This window comes from Fimicolochytrium jonesii (assembly GCF_025526975.1).
Source record: "Fimicolochytrium jonesii strain JEL569 chromosome Unknown EV422scaffold_29, whole genome shotgun sequence".
Taxonomy (NCBI): Eukaryota; Fungi; Chytridiomycota; class Chytridiomycetes; order Spizellomycetales; family Powellomycetaceae; genus Fimicolochytrium; species Fimicolochytrium jonesii.
Genome location: NW_026515696.1, coordinates 323,590 through 346,771, shown reverse-complemented (window position 1 = coordinate 346,771; position 23,182 = coordinate 323,590). Strand labels below are relative to the sequence as shown.

General features: G+C 53.2%; 10 protein-coding genes and 2 non-coding genes across 12 annotated transcripts; 6 read left to right on the top strand and 6 right to left on the bottom strand.

Moving 5' to 3' along the window:
- Positions 1 to 2,204, bottom strand: EV422DRAFT_542366 (WD40-repeat-containing domain protein). The gene is made up of 2 exons (XM_053071270.1): positions 1,511 to 2,204; positions 1 to 1,350 (listed from the first exon to the last, which is right to left on the bottom strand). Exons 1-2 carry the CDS (start codon positions 1,988 to 1,990, stop codon positions 208 to 210), a joined length of 1,623 nt encoding a protein of 540 aa, XP_052922280.1. The 5' UTR covers positions 1,991 to 2,204; the 3' UTR covers positions 1 to 207.
- Positions 2,205 to 3,060: 856 nt separating this feature from the next.
- On the top strand, positions 3,061 to 5,013 carry EV422DRAFT_542363 (stomatin family protein). The gene is made up of 3 exons (XM_053071269.1): positions 3,061 to 3,836; positions 3,944 to 4,451; positions 4,533 to 5,013. Exons 1-3 carry the CDS (start codon positions 3,469 to 3,471, stop codon positions 4,692 to 4,694), a joined length of 1,038 nt encoding a protein of 345 aa, XP_052922279.1. The 5' UTR covers positions 3,061 to 3,468; the 3' UTR covers positions 4,695 to 5,013.
- A 2,534-nt stretch (positions 5,014 to 7,547) lies between these two features.
- EV422DRAFT_231633 (uncharacterized protein) lies at positions 7,548 to 8,928 on the bottom strand. The gene has a single exon (XM_053065556.1). It carries the CDS (start codon positions 8,697 to 8,699, stop codon positions 7,653 to 7,655), a length of 1,047 nt encoding a protein of 348 aa, XP_052922278.1. The 5' UTR covers positions 8,700 to 8,928; the 3' UTR covers positions 7,548 to 7,652.
- Positions 8,929 to 9,288: 360 nt separating this feature from the next.
- EV422DRAFT_509134 (uncharacterized protein) lies at positions 9,289 to 10,237 on the top strand (the record flags this gene model as incomplete). Its single annotated transcript, XM_053068818.1, has 3 exons — positions 9,289 to 9,645; positions 9,815 to 9,916; positions 9,962 to 10,237. The coding sequence occupies 3 exons, from the start codon at positions 9,289 to 9,291 to the stop codon at positions 10,235 to 10,237; spliced, it is 735 nt and encodes a 244-aa protein (XP_052922277.1).
- Positions 10,238 to 10,438: 201 nt separating this feature from the next.
- EV422DRAFT_542350 (uncharacterized protein) lies at positions 10,439 to 11,432 on the bottom strand. Its single transcript, XM_053071268.1, has 2 exons — positions 11,159 to 11,432; positions 10,439 to 11,041 (listed from the first exon to the last, which is right to left on the bottom strand). Exons 1-2 carry the CDS (start codon positions 11,397 to 11,399, stop codon positions 10,614 to 10,616), a joined length of 669 nt encoding a protein of 222 aa, XP_052922276.1. The 5' UTR covers positions 11,400 to 11,432; the 3' UTR covers positions 10,439 to 10,613.
- Positions 11,430 to 12,631, top strand: EV422DRAFT_580874 (uncharacterized protein; the record flags this gene model as incomplete). Its single annotated transcript, XM_053073354.1, has 4 exons — positions 11,430 to 11,580; positions 11,610 to 12,054; positions 12,078 to 12,575; positions 12,616 to 12,631. The coding sequence occupies 4 exons, from the start codon at positions 11,430 to 11,432 to the stop codon at positions 12,629 to 12,631; spliced, it is 1,110 nt and encodes a 369-aa protein (XP_052922275.1).
- A 672-nt stretch (positions 12,632 to 13,303) lies between these two features.
- EV422DRAFT_509132 (uncharacterized protein) lies at positions 13,304 to 14,365 on the bottom strand (the record flags this gene model as incomplete). The annotated part of the gene is made up of 1 exon (XM_053068817.1): positions 13,304 to 14,365. One exon carries the CDS (start codon positions 14,363 to 14,365, stop codon positions 13,304 to 13,306), a length of 1,062 nt encoding a protein of 353 aa, XP_052922274.1.
- Positions 14,366 to 14,643: 278 nt separating this feature from the next.
- Positions 14,644 to 15,860, top strand: EV422DRAFT_231573 (uncharacterized protein). The gene has a single exon (XM_053065555.1). It carries the CDS (start codon positions 14,922 to 14,924, stop codon positions 15,666 to 15,668), a length of 747 nt encoding a protein of 248 aa, XP_052922273.1. The 5' UTR covers positions 14,644 to 14,921; the 3' UTR covers positions 15,669 to 15,860.
- A 249-nt stretch (positions 15,861 to 16,109) lies between these two features.
- Positions 16,110 to 16,522, top strand: EV422DRAFT_570926 (uncharacterized protein; the record flags this gene model as incomplete). The annotated part of the gene is made up of 2 exons (XM_053072934.1): positions 16,110 to 16,143; positions 16,224 to 16,522. 2 exons carry the CDS (start codon positions 16,110 to 16,112, stop codon positions 16,520 to 16,522), a joined length of 333 nt encoding a protein of 110 aa, XP_052922272.1.
- A 1,025-nt stretch (positions 16,523 to 17,547) lies between these two features.
- Positions 17,548 to 18,914, bottom strand: EV422DRAFT_542336 (uncharacterized protein). The gene has a single exon (XM_053071267.1). It carries the CDS (start codon positions 18,691 to 18,693, stop codon positions 17,764 to 17,766), a length of 930 nt encoding a protein of 309 aa, XP_052922271.1. The 5' UTR covers positions 18,694 to 18,914; the 3' UTR covers positions 17,548 to 17,763.
- A 77-nt stretch (positions 18,915 to 18,991) lies between these two features.
- On the top strand, positions 18,992 to 19,064 carry EV422DRAFT_t127. The gene has a single exon. It is a non-coding gene; the product is annotated as a tRNA-Lys (tRNA).
- Positions 19,065 to 21,895: 2,831 nt separating this feature from the next.
- EV422DRAFT_t125 lies at positions 21,896 to 21,968 on the bottom strand. The gene has a single exon. It is a non-coding gene; the product is annotated as a tRNA-Lys (tRNA).
- Positions 21,969 to 23,182: the final 1,214 nt, after the last annotated feature.

Below are 23,182 nucleotides of genomic sequence, written 5' to 3'. Positions count from 1 at the left end.
GCTGTATGTAACGTTTACATCCATTTCTAATCTACGAACCGTCGTGTTCTATCAGGTTTCCTCCCCGCTCAAGATTCGCATACAAGGGCTCTAAGGTCTACCTACATCTCTACCATACTCTCTAAAACTACGCCAAACCAAATAAAACCTACAGGTCAAGTCAATAGGTACCCGGGTAACATAACCCCCCGCCTCCCGTCAAATCGACTACCAAAAAACGCCCGCCCAACTCCCCTCCAAATTGACCTGCAACGGCCCGCCAGCCACAAACAATCTTCCCAATCCCACGCCTCCCCGTTCAGCAAACCGCATCACATACGGCGCGTTCTTCACCGCATAGCCCCTAAAATGACTTCTCCACACCTCGTTCGGTAACAGATACCCCTCCCCCGTCGTATGCCACGCCGTATGGTTCGCAGGCAGGTGGGTGAGCAGATGCGTGGAGAGACGGCGGTGCGGATGGAGGGTGGGTGTCCGCGTGAGGGAGGGCGGGGCATGAGATTCGGGTGTGCTTAGTGTTTCTTCTTCTTCGGAGGAGTTGTCATTTGCGTCATTGGGAGCGGCGGTGGGTTGTTGTGAGGTTGAGGAAGTGGGGGGGGACTCGACCCAGGAGATGTATTTGGCTGCGCGGGCGTCCCAGAAGGCGATACGGCCTTTTCCGCCGCCGACGACGACCATCTCGCCTTTGAAGAGGAGGGAACGCACGCCCCAGCCGTCGTCGCATGAATCGAACGCTGTGGCTACGGTGTTGATGCGTGGGTCGATGATGGATACTTTTGCTGCTGACCCCACCGCGTACAGGTTTGTATTCTGTGAAGAGTCCTGGGCGAGACAGGTGAGTTCGTCACGGTATCGGAGGATGATTGTGGATGTTGTTGTTGGGGGTAAGGAGTGGGTTGTCGCTGTTGTGCGGCAGTCCCAGAGTTTGAGGAGGCCGTCGGTGCTGAGGGTGGCGAGGGTGTGGGTGGTGGGGGAGTAGTGGAGGTCGCGGACGCGGTCGCGGTGTTTTTGGGCGCGGAAGGTTGGGGTGTGGATGCTGTAGGGGGCACCGAAGGAGGAGGGGGATACGATTCGCCGTGTGGGTTGGATGTGACCGTCGCAGTTGCAATCGACGTCCCATAAGGCGATGGTAGCGTCTCTTGATCCCGTAGCGAGGCAGGTATCGGAGATCCAGGCGAGCGAAAAGACGAGATCTTCGTGGCCTTGAAGTACTCCGACGACTTGGAAGGATGGTAGGCTGAATATTTCAACGCATCCTAAGGGGAACCCGACTCCGACGGCGATGAGTGTCCGCGATGGATTGATCGCAATGCATCGGATCCCTGAGCCTGAGCCTCCCCCAGCGGATTCCTAATGAAAATGGGAAAAATTCGTCAGTCCACCAAGTACGATGGGTGGCTGCGAAGCGATTGTTGGGAGGTTGCGAAGCGAAGGTTGGTTGGTTGAACAATACCCTGCATCGCTCCGCTCGCTAAAAGTTCTGACGCTCGCTATCGCTCTCGTCACTCACCTCCGAATGCGTCCCCCATTGTAGGTCCCTTACGGTGGGAATCTCCACCCTCCTCCCCTTATCCACGTCACAAACGACAAGTTTCCCACACTTTGTCCCAACCACGACGTTCTCGTCGTCCAACCATTCAGCGGCGAATATCTTGTCGTAACCGGTAGTATCGATGTGTTGTGGGGAGTGGTGGAAAGAGCCTGGGAGTTTGCGAGTTGCATAAGAGTGTGCTGCTGAGCTTGTTGAGAATGTTGTTGAGTTGTGGCGGGAGGAGAGGGTTTCACGGAGCCTGAGGGTTGCGGTTATGGTTTTGCAGCGGCGGCGGTTTGAGTGATAGTGTTGCTGTGGAGTAGGGTAAGCCCAGTGCTGGTTGTGAGCGAGGAGGGAGTCTGAGTCTGAGTCTGAGTCTGTGTTGTAGGGAGCGGGGGGAGAGTAGTAAGGGAACCTCTGTGGCGTCCCGGAGGAGGTTGTTGTTGTTGAGGGCGACATGTTGGGCGGGGGGGTGAGTAAAGGAGGAGGGCGGGAGAAGGAGGGAGTGAGTGAGTATGTATGTACTGTATGTATGGGAGGGAGTGGGGAAGAACGCTGTTGAGTGAAGGCTGCGTGCTCAGTACGACTTTCTCTCTCTCTCTCTCTCTCTCTGTCTCTCTCTCTGAGGGGGAGGGGGCTCTTTGGACAGCGGACAGTTGGAGTGGCAGGGAGTGACTCACCCTCTCATAAGTAATCTCCCCCCCAAACATAGTACAGATGATAGTAGTCAAAGGCGGGCGAGGAGTGCTAAGAATACACTCAATTCTCCCCGCCCCCCCGCCCAAACTGGATCTGGGAAACAAGAACCTTCTTGCATCCATCCGCTTTTGGGAATCCATCGCTTGATCCACGTCGGAGGGGCACGGAGGGGCGGAGTTGGAACTACTCACTCACTTACAGGGTGTTGACCGAAGTTGTCTCCGTCTCTCTCCGACGAGCGACTACATGCACAGGCTCGTAGTATGATAGACCGGAAGGAAACAATAAAAGCGATCCACTACATACATACATGCATACATACATGCATACCAGTGCGAAATCGCCGCGCAACAGGTCTCCGAACATGGCCGTTTGCCGCGGTGGTTGTCGTTTTTACATGCGGCCGAACGGCGGGATCTACTGTATAATGATCAAAAATGACACTCATTTGGGGCCGTACGCACGACACATTCCTTAGGAACTTGGCGGTACCCTACTACGGCGAGTCGACAACGGATGAACTCGCATGAAGGAACGAAGTGGCCCGGGTGGGAAGCAGGTAGCAATACTGTACAGTACGTCAAGCAGCAGGCCGTCATGCAGGGCGGTATTGTAAGTGTGTGGCATACATACTGTACATCCGGGTGTCCATGTGAGTAGGCAAGCTAACGTATGTAGGCGGGGTGGTTGACTTGGCAAACAAACTCAAAGTGACTTGGCAAAACGAGCGGTGTTCTCTCTTGTCCCTGCTCCATCTCTACGTCTCTTCACGGGCTTTTGTATGATGCATAGTGTGCCTACTTGGCCCCTTCGCCAACTTTTATGTCATTTTGTGCCGGACCCCTTGGCAGGTGGGCGTCCTATGGCAGCGGCCTGTTGTACACTACATTGCACATGCATATGCCTTTCCCCACCCCCTTTGCCCGTGACGACTTGTTGGGGGGTCGAGCAGCAGTAGCATGTCGATGGAAAAAAAGAGCACATACTGTACATACTGTACCTACTATGTGCACCGACGCCAAGATAAAAAGGGCTCGGGAGGCTTTCCATCGCCAAGAACACAGTTCAACTTCCCGTCGCACCCATCCATAGTCTCGTAGAGTCGTAGTCCCAAGTGTGCCTTGACCTTCTCACCTGAAGTAACCCCCAAGTGTTTCGAGGCGCAAAACGCACACGCGGAAAAAGCCACTTCACACCTCCTCCACACCCCGGCCATCACCATCACACAACCAACCCTCATGTCCTCCTCATCCCAAACAAACCTCGTCGACCCCCGCAGCCCCCTGCACCCCTCCTCCACCTCCAAACGCGCCATCGCCCCAACCCTCCCCCCCTTCTCCAACGACCCAATGCAAATCACCACCCAGCAACCCCGCGCCCACGAAGCCACCCCTCCCCCCATGTTCCCCATGCAGCAGTCCTACGCAAAAGAGATCCCGCTGCCGAAGGAGGCGTATGGGTGGTATGAGAGCATGATGAGTTGCATTGGCGGCGTTTTGGGCGGGGTGGGCAGTATACCTCTCTGTGTGTGTTTCCCGAACCCGTATAAGACGGTGGAGCAAGGCAACGTGGGCTTGATTACGAGGTTTGGGCGGTATTATAAGAGGTATGTTCACATCAAGAGATGTTCGCTGTTCGTTTCCGAAACATCCCGCAAAGATTCCATGTCGGAGGAAAACCTATCTCACATCTTCCATTCGAAATTTCCACCAGCGTCGACCCCGGCCTGCACGAAATCAACCCCATAACCGAAACAATCCAACGCCTCAACGTCAAGATCCAGATCGAGTCGATCCCGACCCAATCCGTCATGTCCAAAGACAACGTCCTCGTCATGATCGACAGCGTGCTCTACTGGCACATCATCGACCCCTACACCGCCGCGTTCCTCGTCAACGACGTCCGCAAAGCTCTCGTTGAGCGAACTCAAACCACGCTGAGACAGATCGTGGGCGCGAGGGATATCCAGACGGTGATTGAACAACGCGAGACGGTTGCGCAGGAGATTCAGCTCATTGTGGAGGGGCCCGCGAGCACGTGGGGGGTCAAAGTCGAGAGCATCTTGATCAAAGACATGAACTTTTCGCAAGAGTTGCAGCAGACGCTGAGTTCCGCCGCGAAACAGCAACGGTTGGGCGAGAGTAAGATCATCGCGGCGAGAGCGGAGGTCGAGAGCGCGAAACTTATGCGAGAGGCTTCGGATATCCTCAACACGCCGGCCGTAAGTCCCAGTTCCCGCTTGCCCCCTCACACCTCTTCACACACTAACACCCCCCCCCCTTTGATATTTTTTTTTTCACAGGCGATGCAAATCCGCTACCTGGAAACGCTGAACAGCATGGCCGGCCGCGCGGACACGAAGGTCATCTTCATGCCCCCCAACGCACACGACCTTACCCCGGAGCAAACCCAGCAGCGTATCATGACCCTGGATCCGACGTTGTATGCCACTCGGCCGCACTAACCCGCGGTAGCGGTCCGCCGAAATCGTCCCTCGCATCTCTTTGATCGTGTCGTTGTACGCGGTGGTGTTTTTGTGTTTTGGATGGGGTTGGGAACACACACCTGTTAGCCAAGGCGGCCGTTCCGTAATCCCAGTGTGACTCCATTCCTGTTTTTGGAAGCGAAAGGCGAGGGGACGGGGTGTACAGTACAGCTTCCATTAGTTTTCGTTCCCGCCCCCCTCAGCTTTGTTTTGGTATCATCGCTTTTTGTTTACATTTCTTTTCCGGTGTGCGGGTAATGTTTGAATCGATGGTCTGCCGGTGGTCTTCTCTACTCGTGCCCGCGGGTTGTGGTGTGCGTTGTGGAAATTCTACGTGGGGCGTCTGGGGAAGTACGGATCCCTGTACAGATCACGGGGGCGCAATTCGGCCGTTCATGGGCCTGAGTGAAAGATCTTGGTCTGGCGAACTCAGACCCCACCGGAATACCCTGACCTGAGGACGTTTTCACAGCCCCTGACCGGGTTACCAGACCCGTGACCATAGGTGGGTTGGAACCCGCTTCGACGGAATCCGGGGATGCTCTGTCGCACGTTATCGCCGCGCTCCGGAAGTGTCTTCCCCGGCATTCGTTTGGGGACCTCGTGGGCTTGCAAGCACTCCGGCGTGGAAGAGCGGCCTGGAGAGCTTCAGGATGCTGAGCGGGTGGCCAATTTGCGGTTTAGTAGCCAATATAGGACGGCCGAGAGTAGCGAGAAGGGCTGCTTTGTTCATATCTTTGCAGATGGACCCCGAAGTCAGGGGTGGGCTTCGGCTTACACGGCCGAGGTTGAAAGGGTGAACGGCGAAAACAGTGTCTTGCACACAACGATACCCACGGACGCATCCTCGTGATTATATTTCGCTGAGCGGGTGCGGGTGTTCGTGTGAGATTGGATCCGTTTCGGGATCGGGGGTTCCGTTGTCGGGCATTCCGACAAACTTCAAGTCAACGAGGGCGGTGATGGGAAACTGCGTGGTTTCCTAGGTCGGAACAGACGGTGAGGGGGAAGCCCCTTAGCGAAGTGAAACAGAAGATGCACCTGGTGAGGTCTGTCTACCTGAATGCAGACACCGCGGACGCATCGCTTGTCCCTGTCTCGGTTGGCGGGTGGGTAGGACACGAGAAGGCTTGTGCATACCTCCACAGGCCGACACGTTCACCGCCGCGCTGTTGGAAGTCGCCGTCAGGCCCGTTTCCCTATGATTTGCATTGCTCCCGATGATGACCGATGGCTCGTTCACTGGGTCCCATCAGCCACCTAGAGAGTTCTCCACTCCACGCAACTTTCACTGATACACACATGGTCATGAGTCGGGGCGTTTGAAGAGCGGAACTAAGGGGCTTCTATATTTCGGTGGGGTCGCAGAGTTGGCATCGGCACAGTTCCCCGAACATGTTTGCCTGTTCTCGAAGCACAATTGCTTCATGCCGAGGTGGTGAACCTTGAATATCCTGTGCTTCACTGCGTGGCACATTGCCCAGCGGTTGTCTGTCCACACACGAATGCGAATTGCGCCTTGGGATCGTCCAATGGCGAGATTTACACGTCCGGGCTCGAGATGCGCAGACATGGCTGAGGGTTGGAGACCACCTCGATGATTGTGGGAGATTGAATCTCGCAATCCTGTGTCGCTCCACAACCCAGCTTTGCCTGTGCATCCTTGCAATATGAACTGATTGACCGACTGTTTGATCTCGTACATAACAAAATGACCGGAATTCGACAGCGCGTCGGTGGTGTCTCAAACGCCTGGCTTTTCCAATGCTCCGCTAAAACCGTGCTCGAAATCTGGATATCCATTCCGTTCTGACGTCGAGCAATCCCAGACCAGTCCCATCACCCTGTCGCGCTACGGCCAACAGGGTCTACAGCCCTGTTCAGCCACACACATACCATGGGCGTAACAAAAAGCAGTTACTTCCCTCAAAGATTAGTTTGTTGGTGGGGTGTTACCATTTCTTTCCATCGGTTTGTCGGTCCAATTGTCCTGCATCATCTTGACCCAACCTTGCACGCTGCCAAGATGATTAGGCCTTGATAAAACCTCCTCAATGTATTCCACACGGTCGAGCAGCCGGTGCTTGGGGCGACGTGTAGGTTGGAAAGATAAGGGCCTCCATACACAGGAGGTGAGGTCCTGGTTCCCCCGCGGAGGATTCTGTGTCCGTATCCTCGTTGTATAAGTAGTCATCATCATTGGCCAGTCGCAAGATTGCTTCGCAGGGCCACTTCTCCACCATAAGATCGAGAATCGCCTCGGAATTTATGGTATCAAAGGATGTACCTTGTTTCTCAATGAGGAGCACCGAATCCTCGAAGATTAGATCTGAAAACTCAACCTGTACGTTCAATTCTTCGAGACGTTCGTTCAGCGTATGAACACCTTCTGCAACCCTTGTGTTCCCGGTCTCCATGTCCAACTCGATGCGGCTTCGCAAGAGAAGGCGTGTGCCCTTGTACATGATTCTTGAGGGATCGGATGTGCTCTTCTCTATACTTCTCAGGTCCAGACTATCGAACGTAGGAACCATCTCGATCAATTCTGGGTACATGGACGTCGTCTTGGTTTTTCACCCGTGATGAAGGTCTCCCACTCAAATTCATGATGTCTCGCGAGTTGAACGTTCTTACGCCTTTTATACTATTACATCCTAAAGTGTCGAGAGAATCGGCCACCTATGGGATGAGTGGGAGGGGGTTCTCGATCCGGAGCGACAAACTTTGACATCGAGCAGACATGAACACGCACGGAAGTCGCTGGACTAGCTGGGCCGTAGCGTTGTTTACATGATGATGTTACGATGTTATGATATCTGTGGGAAACTTGACCTCGAGTCATGTACAGACAGATGGCGACAGAGTTTATAAATATCACCTAATCCATAACCCAGATGGAATATACGTATAGATTCATTCATGTGCCGGCCCCCACGTTCAGCCTAGAGCCCCGGAACGCGCCTCCACGCCCGTGTTTAGAACCCGGTGCGCGCCGGGCGTACAGGCGTGGACGTGTACTGGCGCACGATCGCCTTCAGCTCCGACAGAGAGCGCTGCAGCGCTTGGATCGAGTCGCGCAGCTGCTCCTCGCTGACCGCGTGCCGCTTGGCGAGGCGCACCGGCTCCATGATGCGTGCGCCAAACGCTGTAACCACGTCGAACGCGTGCTGTGGGTCGTAGTCGTGCGGCATGCCGCCGTGGTCCGTGAGTAGCACGGACGCCGTCTCGCGGACATCTTGGATCATCTCGTTCAGCCGGCGCTGCTCCGACAGTGTACGCTTTGCAATCCTGCGCACGGTGGAGAGCGGGCTCTCGCCGACGCCTACAGTCGAGTGCATCTCGCCGGGCAAGAGCGGCACCCAGACGCCGCTCTGGATGATCTGTCGCACCGACTGCACGATGTGCAGCCAGGTAGCCTCTACACTGATGTATGGCTACAGTCGGATCGGCTGGGTGGGTGGGGCGGAGGAAGAGGAGGAGCTTGACGCCCGGGGCGCATCTTGAATTGAGGCTTGTGGGCTTCCTACAACGTTCATTTGGGTCAGAGTGGGCACAACCTAGCAGAAGATGGTTGGAATATTTACCAATCAAACCCCCCAAACCAAGATCTTGTATTCTGTCGTATCTTGTCCGCACAGCCGGCGAATCTTGACCCGCTCCTATCAGGAGCTGGTTCCTGTGGCAAACGACTTCGGCCATGCTGGAAACGTAATCTGCAACCGTATCCAATTCGGTCGTTCGCGCTGCTAAAGGTGCTTCGAGTTCACGCTGCGCTTCGGTTGACTGCCTCAACTGGTTGTCATAATTTGTGATATTTCTTTCGGCCTCCGCTATCGCAGCTCGTTGCTGTTCGATTTCTTCGGATCGCGCTTCGGTCGCCTTGTTGGGCTCGTCGATCCGGTTTTGTGCTTCTTCGATGGTCTCCCTGGCTTCAGCCAGATCAGCTTGCACACTTTGCTGGTGTACACGTTGATCGTCCAGCATTTCTTGAGCGCTCTGAAGGTTGGCTTGTAATGTCTCCTCGTGTGTTTCGTGCCGGTAGAGGCGTTGGAGAGTTGGACGGGCCAGAAGTAATCGATGAGTTCGCGCAAGTCATCCTCGAACTTGCGACCGTCCATTGTGAGAGCAAGATAGACCGATGCAGGCAAGGCTTTGACGGGCTGGGCTCAGGGCAACCCAGCATAGCCACCTACTGTACATGTATGGTCTTCTTAGTATCTTACGTGTATCACGTTGCGTATAGTGACTACCTTGAATATTACAGATTTCGGCGGGTTGACTCAGACTAGGCACCTCGCATAAATATGCCCGATGTGCTATGCCCAAGATGCCCAGATCACCTTATCAGAGAAGATCAGCTCGCGTAGAGAACGTTTGAAGGAGTGTTCCGGAAGCTGTGCGTTATCGAACCTAACGAACTTCTATTTGGTTGATTCAAGGGATATCAGCCTCAGTCGTCTTCTACCACGACAACCTTCCCTTCAGCCATGCTTCTCTGCACTTACGAACACTACCATGAAGAAGGCCAAAGCGGATACTGGGACTGTTAAGCAACGGATACTTCAAGTACTCCATGTATGGTCTCCGCAAAACACGAAAAGGTTTCATTGTGGAGGCCGTAAAGGAGTACAGTAAACGCTTCGACGACCTGACAGATATCTCTATACCATGCAATGCCGAAGTTGAAAGAAATCCGTTCGACTCCGGGTTGAATCTCGCACGACTGACCGGCCCCGCTCCAAAAACTATTCACACCGGAGACGCAGCCGCCACCCTTCGCTTCCTCGAGAAGAAACAGAAGTCAGAGAGTCGTTTCGAAAGAGCTAGCCGAGGCGTCTTACGTCACTACCTGCTACGATATCAGGCCGATCCGCTCAAATACACCTATGCAAAACTCGTAATCATTTCTCACAAGGACAGGAAAGGGAAGGTTCGAGGCAACTATGGGGGTGGCGATATACCTCTTTCTCGTTGGGAAAAGTATAGATGCTCCTGTGGAGATAGGTGGTGGGGCGAATAGATGCAGTTCTCCCGACTCTAAGTTCTGCGACTTTTTTTGTAAATGCATACCATGCGAAGATAATTGCTACCAAACACAGCACCAGCTGGGACAACGTCATGCGGCCACACAAGCCGTAACCGCCCGTTCTCCTACCGCCCCAGCCAGATTGTCCAACATTACATACAGGAACATCCAACATGTACATACAGTACCAAAATGACAGGCCATGACCCGATTTCGACAGCGCGTCGGTCGTACCCTCACACCCTCTCCCTCTACGTCCACATTTCGACAGACTCGGGTTCCGCGACTCGCGCAACAGAGCACTACTGCGGAAGACGCCACAGTCCAGACCGTCGTCGAAAACACGATATTCGGGATCCACACATCTGCGCTCAAAAAGGTCTCCAAGCATTTTGTCGTGATGTTTACGGGACCTTGGCGCGAGTCGCAGGGGTCTCTGAATATATCTTTGACCGCAGTATGCGTTCTCTTGTCCCACTCAACCTGCAATCTCTGACCAACCTGGGCCTTGAGATGTTTCTGGATCTCATTTACGAACCGTTCCGCGTCGATCGGGCTCTGATGAGCCTGCCGACTTTGTTTAGCTGCTTCCACATGCGACCACTTAGAAGCGGAGCTGTTCCCAAGAAGACGGAGGAAGCCCTGATGACACGTCGGTTCAATATAACTGAGTATCTGTATGAGCTGAAGAAGTTGCCGGCTATTCCCAGCGTCAACAGGCTTCGGGCCGACTGTGTGAAGTTTCTGGTCTCTAGAATGGAGTTCTGTCTGTATTCGCGTTCTGTTCTATGCTGAAACGCTGCGCTCGGATGAGTATAACCAATGGTCACCCAAGGAAACATACAAGATCCAGATGTTTCCGATGCTCTCTGTCAAGCTGCAAAATCGGCTTTTGAAGCATGATAGCGCGGAGTCTTGAATGATTTATGCCGCTCCTCCCGGTTCGCAGCAAAAACGGTGGAACCGCACGCAATCCGCCAAAACGCTCTCTTCGTACCGGTCTCGCGCAGAAACAGTGACTCGACGACAATACGTACGGAAACTTTCGCATCTGAGGTGCATGTGTGGAGTGCTTGCAGCGGCGTAAGGGTTGGGGGTTGCTGCGTTCTTTTGATAGCGGAAGCTGACCTGGTATATATAAAGGCATATGTGGAAAAGTTGTCCAGAACGGCGTGAAGGAACTGAATCTCGAGAAGAATGTCCCTGATGCTTGTAAACCGTCCCATGTAAACCGTCCCATGCTTGTAAACCGTCCCTTTCCTGGAATCCCATGGTTTCTGTGATGACGGATTGACCGACGCTGGTCGGCAGGAAGTGTGAAGGGCGGGGAGGAAATCATACAGTGATTACAAAGTGTGGGACACCTTGTCCCGGAAGAGACTCGAAGCGCCATATAATTTTCGCTGGTGGGGCGTACTTGCATGGCTTCCAACTTTTGCATCGATCTCGTCACATGGCTGACACATTGAGCCAGAGCGGTAATGCGTTGGGCGTTCGGTAGCACGTCGTAAGCTATGTGCTCGGCTCATTATAATTCTTGAAGCTAGTCTATTTGTGTAGCCTTTAGGAGACGCATCGTCAGTTTGCGTTCCTCGTCCGCATTTCAATCTTTGGCGGTAGTTTGTCCGCAGCACCTGCATGTGCAGATGACTTGCCATGCTACTCCCTCACGCTGCCCCACCATTACTATGAACGGTCGTTTGCGAGGACCTCGTCAATTTGACTATTTCGACCGCGCGTGTGTGACTCACCGTCTGCTTGTCACCCTCATCCTCGAGCTTTCTCTGCTGTCGTCCTTGTCTTCCCCCACGAGCCTCATTGAGTACTACGATAGCCTGAGTATAGTAGTCTACCTCTATCCGATATAGGCAGCATGGGAAGAAAAAGCATTCTACGACCCGGACCATACGTGCGGAAAGCTCGCAGCGGAGCTCGCTCCGAGAGCCTCATCGCCGAAAGATCCGGAAGCTCAAGTCTCGCTCAGCCTATCGTCATCGCCGAAGGAGCCGAAACCAATAGTCTGTCTGAGCCTGCCGCTCTCAAACCTATAACCGAAAGCTTCCCGACCACCGACACTCCCGACAGCATGTCAGAATCTTCACAACCGACCGGCTCAGAAGCCCATATGATTGCCGAAGGCCCGCCGACCACCGAAACTCCCGCGACCAGCACGACGGCACCGTCTTCGGTTGAACCACCGATCCGCTCAAAGCACTTCTACGAGAATGCCACAGTTCAGCTCGTGGTCGAAGATTGCGTCTATGCCGTACACAAGTCTCTGCTCAAAAAGGCCTCGAAATACTTTGTCACCATGTTCGACGGACCCTGGCTTGAAGCGTCGAATCCATCGAGCCGATCCGGATGGATGAACTGAAGGCGCGGGATTTCACGGCGTTCCTGAACGTCATTTACGAGCCGCTAACCGACTTGTCGATGGTTCCCGTGTCCCAACTGTTCGAGCTGTACGTTACATCAGACTATCTCCAAGCTGATGCGATCCGTGACTCGACCAGAATGGTGCTTGAGGCACGCGGCAAGCACTGGGGCAACATAGAAGACTTTATGGCGGGCCTGAGCGAAACCCCTCTCAACGTTTCCTTCAACAAGCTTCGGTCACAGTGTATCAAGTTCTTGAAATCCGCCCTGGGGAATGATTGCGTGAAAGTCCTGTTATACGCTGAAATGTATGGATTTGACGAGGTGCTGTCGGAGGACTTGAAGGGCCTTTTGCCACGCAACGCATACGCCGATGTCAATTTCCTCAGCTTGTCGTTGGAGCTACAGAACCGCATATTTTTCGATATGGTGGACGTTTCTTCTAAGTGTGACGAGAGGTACCACTGTGATGGATGTTCCGTCTTTGATCCCCCCAAGCGCGGCACCAGAGTGATGTTCACTGCAAGAACAGGTGAGAATACGCCTCCACGTGTTCTGTCGCTTATCAGGAGTTTCCAGTTAACACGTTTCCAACAACATTGCCAGATCCCGCCTCTCTGCGAGCGCGCGTCAACAATGAAACAGTAGGGGCAAACACTACATAGTATTCAGACGGCAAGCACTGCACTGGATGCCTAGTTGTAGATTCCATATCTGTCTAGTGGCGTAGAATGACTAGGCACGTAAAGTAGCTGCAACCCCCTTGGGGTACTTGCGTGCACTGGCGCATCAATGATCTATTAGGTTTGAAGCAGAACATGGCGTGTGAGAGACATCCGGCGACAAGAAGAGCAAGCGGACTGGATTGACTTCCCCCGCATCGCATCTGCACGATACACTCTTCTTGATGTCATGGTTGGATATACCGCGAATCAGAGTGACGGTGACTTACGTAGCTTTCCGGACCTTCTGGTACCTTTGAATGAGACGAGCGTTCTTCGTCGCATGAGAAAACAAGCGATGTAGCCAATGTGCCGCTCATACGAATGGTACGCATGGAGGCTGCGGTACGCATTGCTCGCATGGATTTGACAATGAGGTCACATGTATGTACATTCACAACGAGGTTCGCCATGCTACAAATAGGTGCAACGCTAATGCTTCGACACCGCAAACGGGAAGTAAACTACGACTCATAACGCGGGCACCCACAGCAGTGATACTTTGCGCAGTACTGGGGCGAACATGGATGCACGGTGTAATTCAGCAAAAGCCAGTTCTGCAGCTCAATCGACAGTTGCTTGAAAATAGGACTCTTCCACGGCTTGATGGGCCACTTTGACTTCAACTCGTCGGAGAGCAGCTCCGAAACTTCATACTGCTCGGCTATATGCAAGACATGAACCCATCTATCATTTGCAGCCGATTTGAGGAAGACCAAACAGTCATTGCGGATCCCTTCGAGGCTTGCCACAGCCGGTGTATCGCTTAGCGCGGCGAAGAACTCATTGATATTGTCCCAGTTTTTCTTATGTTTCTCGATCGATCTTTTGGCCGCATCTTGAAATCCGTCGCATTGCAGGTATTCGGTTGTGAAGAGGAGAATGAGAAGTTGCGATATTTCGAGCGACTCGATCTGCACTTCAACGGGGTTGTATATCACATCCAGCAAGAGCTCGAATTCCTCCTTCCTCAAATCCTTCAGATGAACCTCACTCAGAGCGTGCGCCGCAGGCCTAATCTCGGTGGCGACGGCGATGAACCGTTGAACCACTCTGATGATGAGACTTTTGAACAAGGCGGCGAAGTCGAGACAAATCATTTTCAAGAGAATGTACAGCATCACCGCAGTAGGCAATTGACTGAAAATCTCCTTAATTTCTGCACAGTCTAGTGCCTCGGGCGCAGAAACAGGCTCCTTCTGCTCGTCGGGAGTTTCCACGACATTTTTCTTGCGCCAAGGGAGTGTGAAAAGCTTCGCGATCGATTTAGCGCCTCTGATTACCACCCCCCTCACATCGAAAGGTGCCTTCTCCACACCGGTTTGTGCCTCGCGCCACGGACCCATAAACATCGCATCGAAGTACTTGGAGAATTTCTTGAGCAAGGATTTATGCACTGCGTAAACCGTATCCTCGACAACTACATATACCGTTGCGTCTTCGTAATAGTGCTTGGTGGAGCGGATTAGGGATTGAGCGTGGGAAGTGGAGTCGGTTTCCGATTCGGGTTTCTCGCCGTCGGACATCTTCGCCAACGAGTCTGGATGTAGATAGACTGGTGCAGTAGAATATGAAGAAAGAAGGCGCGAGAGAGAACGGGAAAAAAAGATCGTTGGAGTGCGGCAGTTGAACCAGGAAACCCCGGCGGGAACTGATGCCTATGCGTTTCTCTGTGGAGTTGAAACCACTGGCTGATGGTCTGCTCGAGCACCCTCCTCTCCACAAACCAAATGTGCGTGAGTATGAAATGCAATCCGCATTGATGTAACTCACCGTCATTGTCTGCCCTTTCTCCTCGCATGTTGCGCAGAGAATGCATTGCAGCGGAGATCTAAATGTCAGCGGGGCGACACAGGGCGGTGAAAGGATTCTGCGGAGGTGTGTCGGACATCGAGCTGTTTCACCTCCATCGTGGAGACGGTATTCCACTTCACATCCTGCGCTGTCCTTCCCTACCTTCCCAAGAGTCTGTTTGAACCGTATATCAGCTCCCTACCGCCTATCACTTGAAGCTAGAGCCCACTGCACGCTCAGTCTTCGCCTAAACCCTCTCGAGCTTCAGCGGACCGCCGAGCAACCGACATGTCCGACGACGATCAAGTCCCCGTCGACGCTTCGAATTTGTTGACCGGCACTCGAAGTCGCTCTGCGAAACACAACTACGAGGATGCCACCGTGCTGGTAATCGTGGAGGACAAAGAGTTTGCGGTTCACAAGTCGCTCCTCAAGAGATATTCCATGTATTTCGAGACTCTTTTCGCCGGACCGTGGCGCGAAACGAACCCTGTCCGGGGGACGAACGACTCGAAACTTGTCTCGGCCACTTGCCCAATTGAAGTGCAGCTGAGGGGATTAAAGAAGGATGAGTTCGATATCTTTCTCGATCTCATCTATGACTTCGATGTCGATTCGAAGCTATCGTGGCTCGAAATCTCACAAATTGTCAGTCTGCTTTCTGCTTGCGAATATTTGCTGGCTGAAAAGTTCTCGGAAGTAGGACAACAAGCCCTTCGAAAACTTGGCATAAACTGGGATAACATCTGTGATTACCTCGGCGCACTTAAGAACGCCCATTCAGAAAATATACCAAGCCTCAAAGCGGTTCAGGTCCGGTGCGTCGCTTTCTTGAAAAGGGCCGGCCCCGCCAATCGGGTGCACGTCCTCTACATTGCCGAGCAATACGGTATCTCCGAGCTTCTTTCGGATGACTACCAGCACCAGTGGCCCAGGAAACTGCGTACAGACGAGCACTTCGAGATGTTGTCCTTCGAGCTGCGATACCGTCTTCTATACAACCAGGTGTTTGAGAACCCTTGTTGCTTCAGTTAACGGCGGCCATTGTGGTGGGTGCTTCTATTATCACTGTGCCGCCTGATCTAAATCTCCCTTGCTATCCCGATAACCGAATTGCGTTCTGTACTGCGTTTTAAGGAGGTCCAGAAGTCGGCTTCCGACTCTCTACCTCTACCTGAATGATAAGCTGGGAAAATAAATCGAGTATTTTAAACATATGAGTCGCACCTTGGCACTCGGTCGCTTTTACTTGACGCATTCGCAAACAGGAAGGGACCGCATAATAACGGCGAAAACTTAGCGCAAGAAATGAGGAAAACACCTGTCATTTTGTGAGAATGAGACAAAATCGACAGCGCGGCGGATGTACATAACTCACCCAACTTGTGTTCGCCTCGGCTTCTTTCTTGAACATAACTAAACTGCCCCGGAGTCTCAATCACGCAACCCGTCTGCCGTTCAGCAACCATAAGCGCCATGCAGACTAGGAGCGGCGCGCAACGAAGCGGTCGTACGTCAGAAAGATCCGCAGTGCCCGTCGGAATTCGATTACCTCTCAACCTGCCGCTCCTGACCCGATCACCAAAACAGCCTCAACAAATCCGACAATCGAGTCTGTTGCGCCATCCATCACAACACCTTCAGCAAAACACCTCTACAAAGACGCCACGGTCCTGGTGGAGGACACAATCTCTGCGCTCCACAAATCTCTGCTGAAGAAGTCCTCTACGTACTTTAGTACGATGTTCGACGGACCCTGGCGCGAATCACCAGGCTCTTTGGACGACGTCTCTCTCACCCCGATACCGTTGCAGAGCCTCACCAAGGCCGAGTTTGACCTCTTCTTGACATCATCTACGAGCCATTCAGAGTCGATATGTCGTCGTTGACAATCGTGGAGCTGTTTGATTTGCTTTACACATGCAATTATCTACAGGCCGATCAATTTCTGAAGAAGACCGAGGACCACTTTAGCAGTACGCCCGAGCACCTGGGGCGGTTTCTACCCGTGTTTGCAGGGTCTGTGCCGACTGCCCGCCCTACCGGCCTTTGAGAGACTCCACGACGAATACCGCGCGTTTTTAGGCTCGCAAATGAACGGTTACTGACTGGAAGTTCTCTACCTTGCTGAGATGTGGGAATACGATGAGTTTCCTTCAGATGATTATAAAGCGTCGTGGCCCACCGGAGCACACGTATAGGGCATCTGCGCCTTCACCCATTTTCCTTGCGATTTTTCTTTTTTCGTGCTCCGACACCGGTCGGACGCACGTGCCGGTTCCCGTGGGAGCGCATAAGGCGACCTGTTTGGTAGTCGTAGGACCAAATCATTCATACACGACGTAAGCGAGAGCGGACACTCTCTTTGAACTTCTAGATGTATCTAATAGCGAAGCTCGACAATTTTGATGCACATTTCTTGCGAGGATTACCAAGTTTGCATCTTTTGCCGGAGGCGCCACGAACTCATCCACAGCGACACGAAAAACCTGTCATTTTTACCAAACTCGACAGCGCGGCAGTTGGATCTGGGCTTTCAACCTTTTCACATGCGAAATCGACCGTTTCCTCCTTTACAGTTTCCGGCATAGCCAGCATGCCAAGAGACGCAGCTCAACGACCCGGTCTCTCAGACAGAATACCATTGAGCGTTTCTCGATGTCGACCCTTGAGCCTTTCTCAAGACGCCCCGCCCACCCCGCCGATCACCGAAAACCGCGCAACCAGCATTTCTACACCATCCGCCGTTGCACCACCGACTCCGCCGACCCGCTCCACGAAGCACCATTACGAAGACCTGTTCCTGCAAGTCCCCCGCAGCCTTATATTGCCGAGGATCGAAAAATGTAGTATGAAAGAGGAGCAGCCATGAGCAGAGTTTGCGTTCAGTGTAGAGGAAGGTAATCAAAGTGTATTGATGAAGAGCCAACCCGTTATGGTACTTGGAAACGAATATGGCCCCAGCAAAACACAATGCCTCTCAGTATGGATATACAAATTTTCTTTCTGACAGGTGCTTCTTTCTGCGATACATATCTATTCGCGCCGTGTTTCATTCACAGAAGGACGCAGGGGACGGGATGGAGACTCTGATACGCCGCTGGAGGATGTGCAGGTTGATATATGTTTACTAGGATGTGGGATTTCGAGGACACGTAGCTGCATGCCCCTTAGGTTCAGCCTTACCACATGTACACTCGGTCAACTTCATAAGAAGACGGTGTTGTAACTCGATGGATAAGTTCTGGAACGAGAGATCCAAGAAAGGTTTGCGTGGCCACTTCTCCTTGAACTCGTCAGTGAGCAGTTCGGGGTAATGATAGGACTCGGCGAAATGCAGCACTCGAATGCAGCGGTCCTCGTACTGCATGGCGTTTCTAAAGAATTCCACGCATTCACTGCGGATCGATGCGAGGCATGGTGCAAGAGGCTCTTTGTACCCATGTAATCCGCGAACGAACTCTGCGATATTGCGCCAGTCCTTCTTGATCGCCCGAAGTGCAAACTTTGTTGCGTTGAAAATGCGATCGGCTAGCAAGTACTCCGATGTGAACAGTATGCCAAGAAGCTTGGAGACGTTGAGCGTAATTAGGTTCACGTTGAATTCATAGATGATATCGAGGAATGATTCGAAATGTTCTCCGTCGAGATCTTCCAGGAAAATCTCGTTCAGTAAAGGTGCCACGGTGACGTCCGGCCTCTCGATCGCCTCGACCTTTTCAGCATCCGCGGGGACATTTGAATCCTCGATCGCCTCGACAGATTGCTCCAGCGCGCCTGTGGTGACATCTGAAACCGCGATTGCGTGGACAGGTTGTTTTTGCGAGACCTCAGGTTTGATTCCCAATGCTTGCGCCTCGCGCCACTGCCCGGTGAACATCGTGTCAAAGTACTTGGAGAACTTTTTAAGCAGCGACTTGTGGACGGCGAAGACGGTGTGCTCTACGATGATACGCACAGTCGCATCGTCGTAAAAGTGCGCGGTCGACTGGAGTGGAGGGGTCGGTGAATCTGAGCTGGTCGCCGAGTTGGGTTCTGAGTGATCTCCGCTGTCGGACATGATTCCGCCTCGAGAAGTGTCCCAGATGCCTGTTCAGTTATTGAGAAACGCTGTCCACCCGTGAGCGGTCTGCTGGCAGATATCGGAAGAGGTCGAGGAATGCTGCATATACATACAATACATATACAGGCGGAGAGAGGGGATGTGCAGGCTGTCTATGTATGGGTTGAGGAACCTGGAGAAGGGTGCTCCGCGAAAGGAGTGAACTGCCAACACGTTCAATTGGAGGGTGAAGCCTTGATGATTCATCGTGCGCCTTCCGTTTGTGTAATCCTACAAGAGTGGACAAGTATCGAAGGCCCGGTTAGCTCAATCGGCAGAGCGTGAGGCTCTTAACCTCAAGGTTGCGGGTTCGACCCCCGCATCGGGCTCTCTTTTTTTTTGTCTTGCCGGATCACCATGGATCGGTTGCGGTGCGCGGTACCTTGTTGAATCCCGCGATTGGAATCAGGATTGGATACGGTGAGAGGGCGACTCGCAATAGGACTTCTGTCAATGAACACGCGTTGTGGTTGCTTGTTTCTTTTTCAATGTTGAGAAGCCGCTGCTACGGTAGGATCATCTTGGAGGGCAGGGTAGAGTCAAAGAAACTCGATGCACGCGGGATATGACGTACCACTGGACGTCTCAACAGATGTAGGCCAGCACCACGGGAGCAAGTGCCACCGACTAGTACCTTGGCACAAGAGGCTCTATCAGCTAGTACGGCCAATCAGATTGGATCAACCGGTGGACAGCGTAACAACCGGCGCCTATCGGACGGCCTACCAATAGAGGACCCCTCACCATTGCATCCCGGTGTCCACTATCTTGTCCTTTCAAATACCCCTGGTGGTTTTTGTGGATGAAGACGTCGTGTTTTGCGGAGATCGTTCCGACGGAACGCAAAAGATGCGAAAGATAATGGAATGGAGACCATCTGCACCCGAGGGAGCGGGGTTCCGCATTTTGCCCAGCACGAGTCGAAACATCGACAAAAATCAATCCGCTACCACCAGCATGTTACGGTGACTAGACCCTTCTGTAAGGCGGTGGCAAGGCACCCTCTTACGGTCCTGGCCACGGAGATGGCGCCACATTGGCTCGCTGAGAACCGGCCTATGCCAGACAACCGAGTTTTGCCAAAATCGAGAGGCCCCGCCGTATCTGGATAGGCGACAGTGGGGAGGAAATGGCCGACAGAACGGAGTCTGCCGGTAATGGTACGCGTTGTTGGATGCACTTTGGCCGGTTGGAAAGTCGTTTTCGCAGCCATGACCCTGCGCCGCAACCCTGAATCTGGACGCAGCGCAATCGGTTTACACGCGAGTCCTGGACTTTTGCCGTTTAGACCTCGAAAGTCGATGGCAAGCAACGGGCGTTCCACGCATACTGGGGCACCTGGGTCCTTCGGAGGAAGAACCAGAGGGAAATTGAAGAAGCATGGAAGTACCCCGCAGTCATTGTGGACGGGAACATCAACACACATTAGATGGTGTCCTGAGGATGGCCCAAGCGGAAAGAGAAACTTTGGCAATCCCTGAACTACAATGATCATGAGCTCAACGCTTGACGGCCGGGGGCGGTCCCGAATTCCACTTAACATCCTGACAGTTAGCCAACTATCCGGGACAAGTGGAATGTACCGGCGCCGCGGTCTCCTAAGCGACGGCGCCATCAATGCGTGCGTAGGCCGATGGCTTTTTCGACCTTTTGGAACCTGTCTTGACTGAGAAGAAGTAACGCTTGTGGAGGGTTACGGGCGATCTGACGTGGAGTGATCTTGGTCAAAGGTGTCGAAGACGAATGGCGATCGAAGAGTGGCTATGGTCAATCATCGGGAACCAGTAGTACCATTCCCGCTGTGGAAGCCCGCGATGTGGAAGGGCTTTACCCGCCAATCAATCAGACATTCTCACTCGACGGTTCATGCAAAGCAAGCGACGAGCGACAAATTCGAATCTCAGACATGACAGTGCTGGCGGAAGAACAAAACAGTGAATCCTCTCTAACCAACATCAAAAAGAGAATTTGCATTCGCCCACCCCGGCGCCCCACACTTTCGACCGCTTTACTCAGCTCCACGACTCGCAAGGCATTTACACACGCGTACGTCGAGTGTTCTGAGAATTCACGAAGAAGAGAGCTGTGAACACCACGTCAACTTCGAACCACTAAACACGAAACCGCACGTCTCCGGACGCGATGGACTTTCTGAGGATTCGCGTATAGCTGAGTTTCGACGCCCACATGCCGAACATTTGGAAGATAAAGCCATACCCTTGGACGTACGACGGATGTTCTGAGGAATACCTGTCCCCAGATGGCCTCAAACAATGTCGATAGCGCACATCTGGGATTTAGGCACGCTCGTACCAACGCCGGGTGTTCTAACAGCGGAACGTTATGCATGGATCTGTAATTTGTGGAACGCCCACCAGACAGAGGGCTTCGACCTTCCTGATGACGAGGGATGGCTGTCTACGTGGAAGGTCGAGGCAAAAAGGCACAGGGAACCTCAGTTCCAGAAGGATCGTGTAATGGCGGAACAGAGCGAAGAGTTCCACCACGTGCAGGGCGTCGAGAAGGCAATCGGCCAACCGGAGGAAGAGATTGGAATTCCTAAAGAAAATCAACGAAAGGTGACCATACGAACCCCGGCAAGCAAGACGGGCATCAGAACCGACAAGTCTATCTGACCGGGGAAAGGCAAAACGGATGAGTACAAATTAGTCCGAGAATGTGGCGGACCATAGCCTGGGAAAAACAGGTACTCCGTCGCCTCGTCCGCCCCACGTTGCCGGTTTGCCGAATGCAAATGTTGGGTGAAGGTAGATTTAGAAGTTGGAGAATGGAAAGCTAGAAGCGAGCCGTTGACAAATGAACAGACGGACCAGCGCAACGTTATGGAGAATCTGCGTTGCGATGCGCTGGGCTTGCTGCTGGCTACTCATACATACACATATTGATCTCAGAGCGTAATAGAATGTGCGCCATTCACACACTGTTATCTTTTGCAATGGTTGTGGCGGTTTTCGGGGTTTGTCACTTCCGTGACGTGAACGCGTTTTGGACGCGTTCACGGCTGTCACGTGCACTTGCGCCTCCGTCTCCGATTTAAATCCGGCTTTCACTCCCTAGCAAAAGCACCTCCCATGCAAAATTTGCTCTATGCAACAAACAGACCCAAAAAGAGACCCGAAGGCGAGACCACGAAAAAGAAAGCCCGATGCGGGGGTCGAACCCGCAACCTTGAGGTTAAGAGCCTCACGCTCTGCCGATTGAGCTAACCGGGCTTCGATGTTTTGGGTTGTTTTTTTGATGTGATACCACTGTACATCAAACGTCAAACCGAACGTTTTACGCCTCATCTCGTTCCTCGACGTGTTAAATCACCAAGCTATTGTAAGTCGTAACACATCAAGGTAATTTTATTGGTAATAATGGTATTAAGTAAGGGTAAGGAAGTGGGTAGGTTGAAAAACCACAGCGCATATGGGAGAGTTACGCGGAAAGGGAGTTACGCCGCCGCCTATGCAAAATCGGGAGCGACCATGTGTGTGCATAATCCCCTATCTGTCTACCGCCCACCCTTAGCCAAAACCATCAACGCATGCGTAGCGCTCATCTCCGCATCCGACGCACATTCTTCTCTCTTCGGCGAGGTGGGTGACTTCCTCAACGAATGCGGTGAAGAACCTGAGACTGATATCGGTGAGCCTGATGAGTCGTGGCGATGGAGTGGCCTCGCTGTTTGGTGCTCGTGTTGGTTGTAGAGTACATTCACGTCACCACCCGACACGCGCATATTCTCCACGCGATGCAGGAGGTCTTTCGCTGACGAGACGTGTGGTGGGGAGGCGTGACGGAAGGAGTCAAACGCTTCGGTGATGGAAGGGAGGGAGATCATCGCGCCGTGTGGCGATGCGCTTCCAGGGCGCGCGGTGTTTGTGTTTGTGTGGATAGCATTGACAGTATCGACATCCATGTCCATGAGTGCCTCTACCTTCATCTCCTTGTTCGGCGATCGTGCAGGCTTAGGCGACGAATATGACATCGCCCCGTTCGCTGACGCGTGCGCATACTCAAACCCACCATAGCGCGCTCGCCCTTCGAAGTTCCCCTCCGACGCCAGCGCGCTTGTCCCCTCGGGTGCATGGAAACTGCGGTGGAGGCGTAAGGGTGAAGGTGGTGAATGTCGACGATGGTGTTGCTCTGTGCCGTCCATCCCGCCACCGCCCAGAATGAGTGTTCTCAGCGGTGGGAGGACGAGGTTGCCGGGTGGGGAGGTGTGGAAATGCGGGTCGAAGGATTCGAGGGGTGGGAGGGTGGGTGGTGGGAGGTAGCCGTGTGGTGACGTTGTTGAGGGCTGGTGTTGGGTGGGCTCGAGTGTTGAGGAGATGTGGGAGGTACCGCCCATGGCGAGTGAGCTCAAGCCGGTGGGTTGCGGGAAAGACGGTGGAATGATGGGTCGGGGAAGAGTGTAGGATGGGTTGCGTCTGTGCACGGC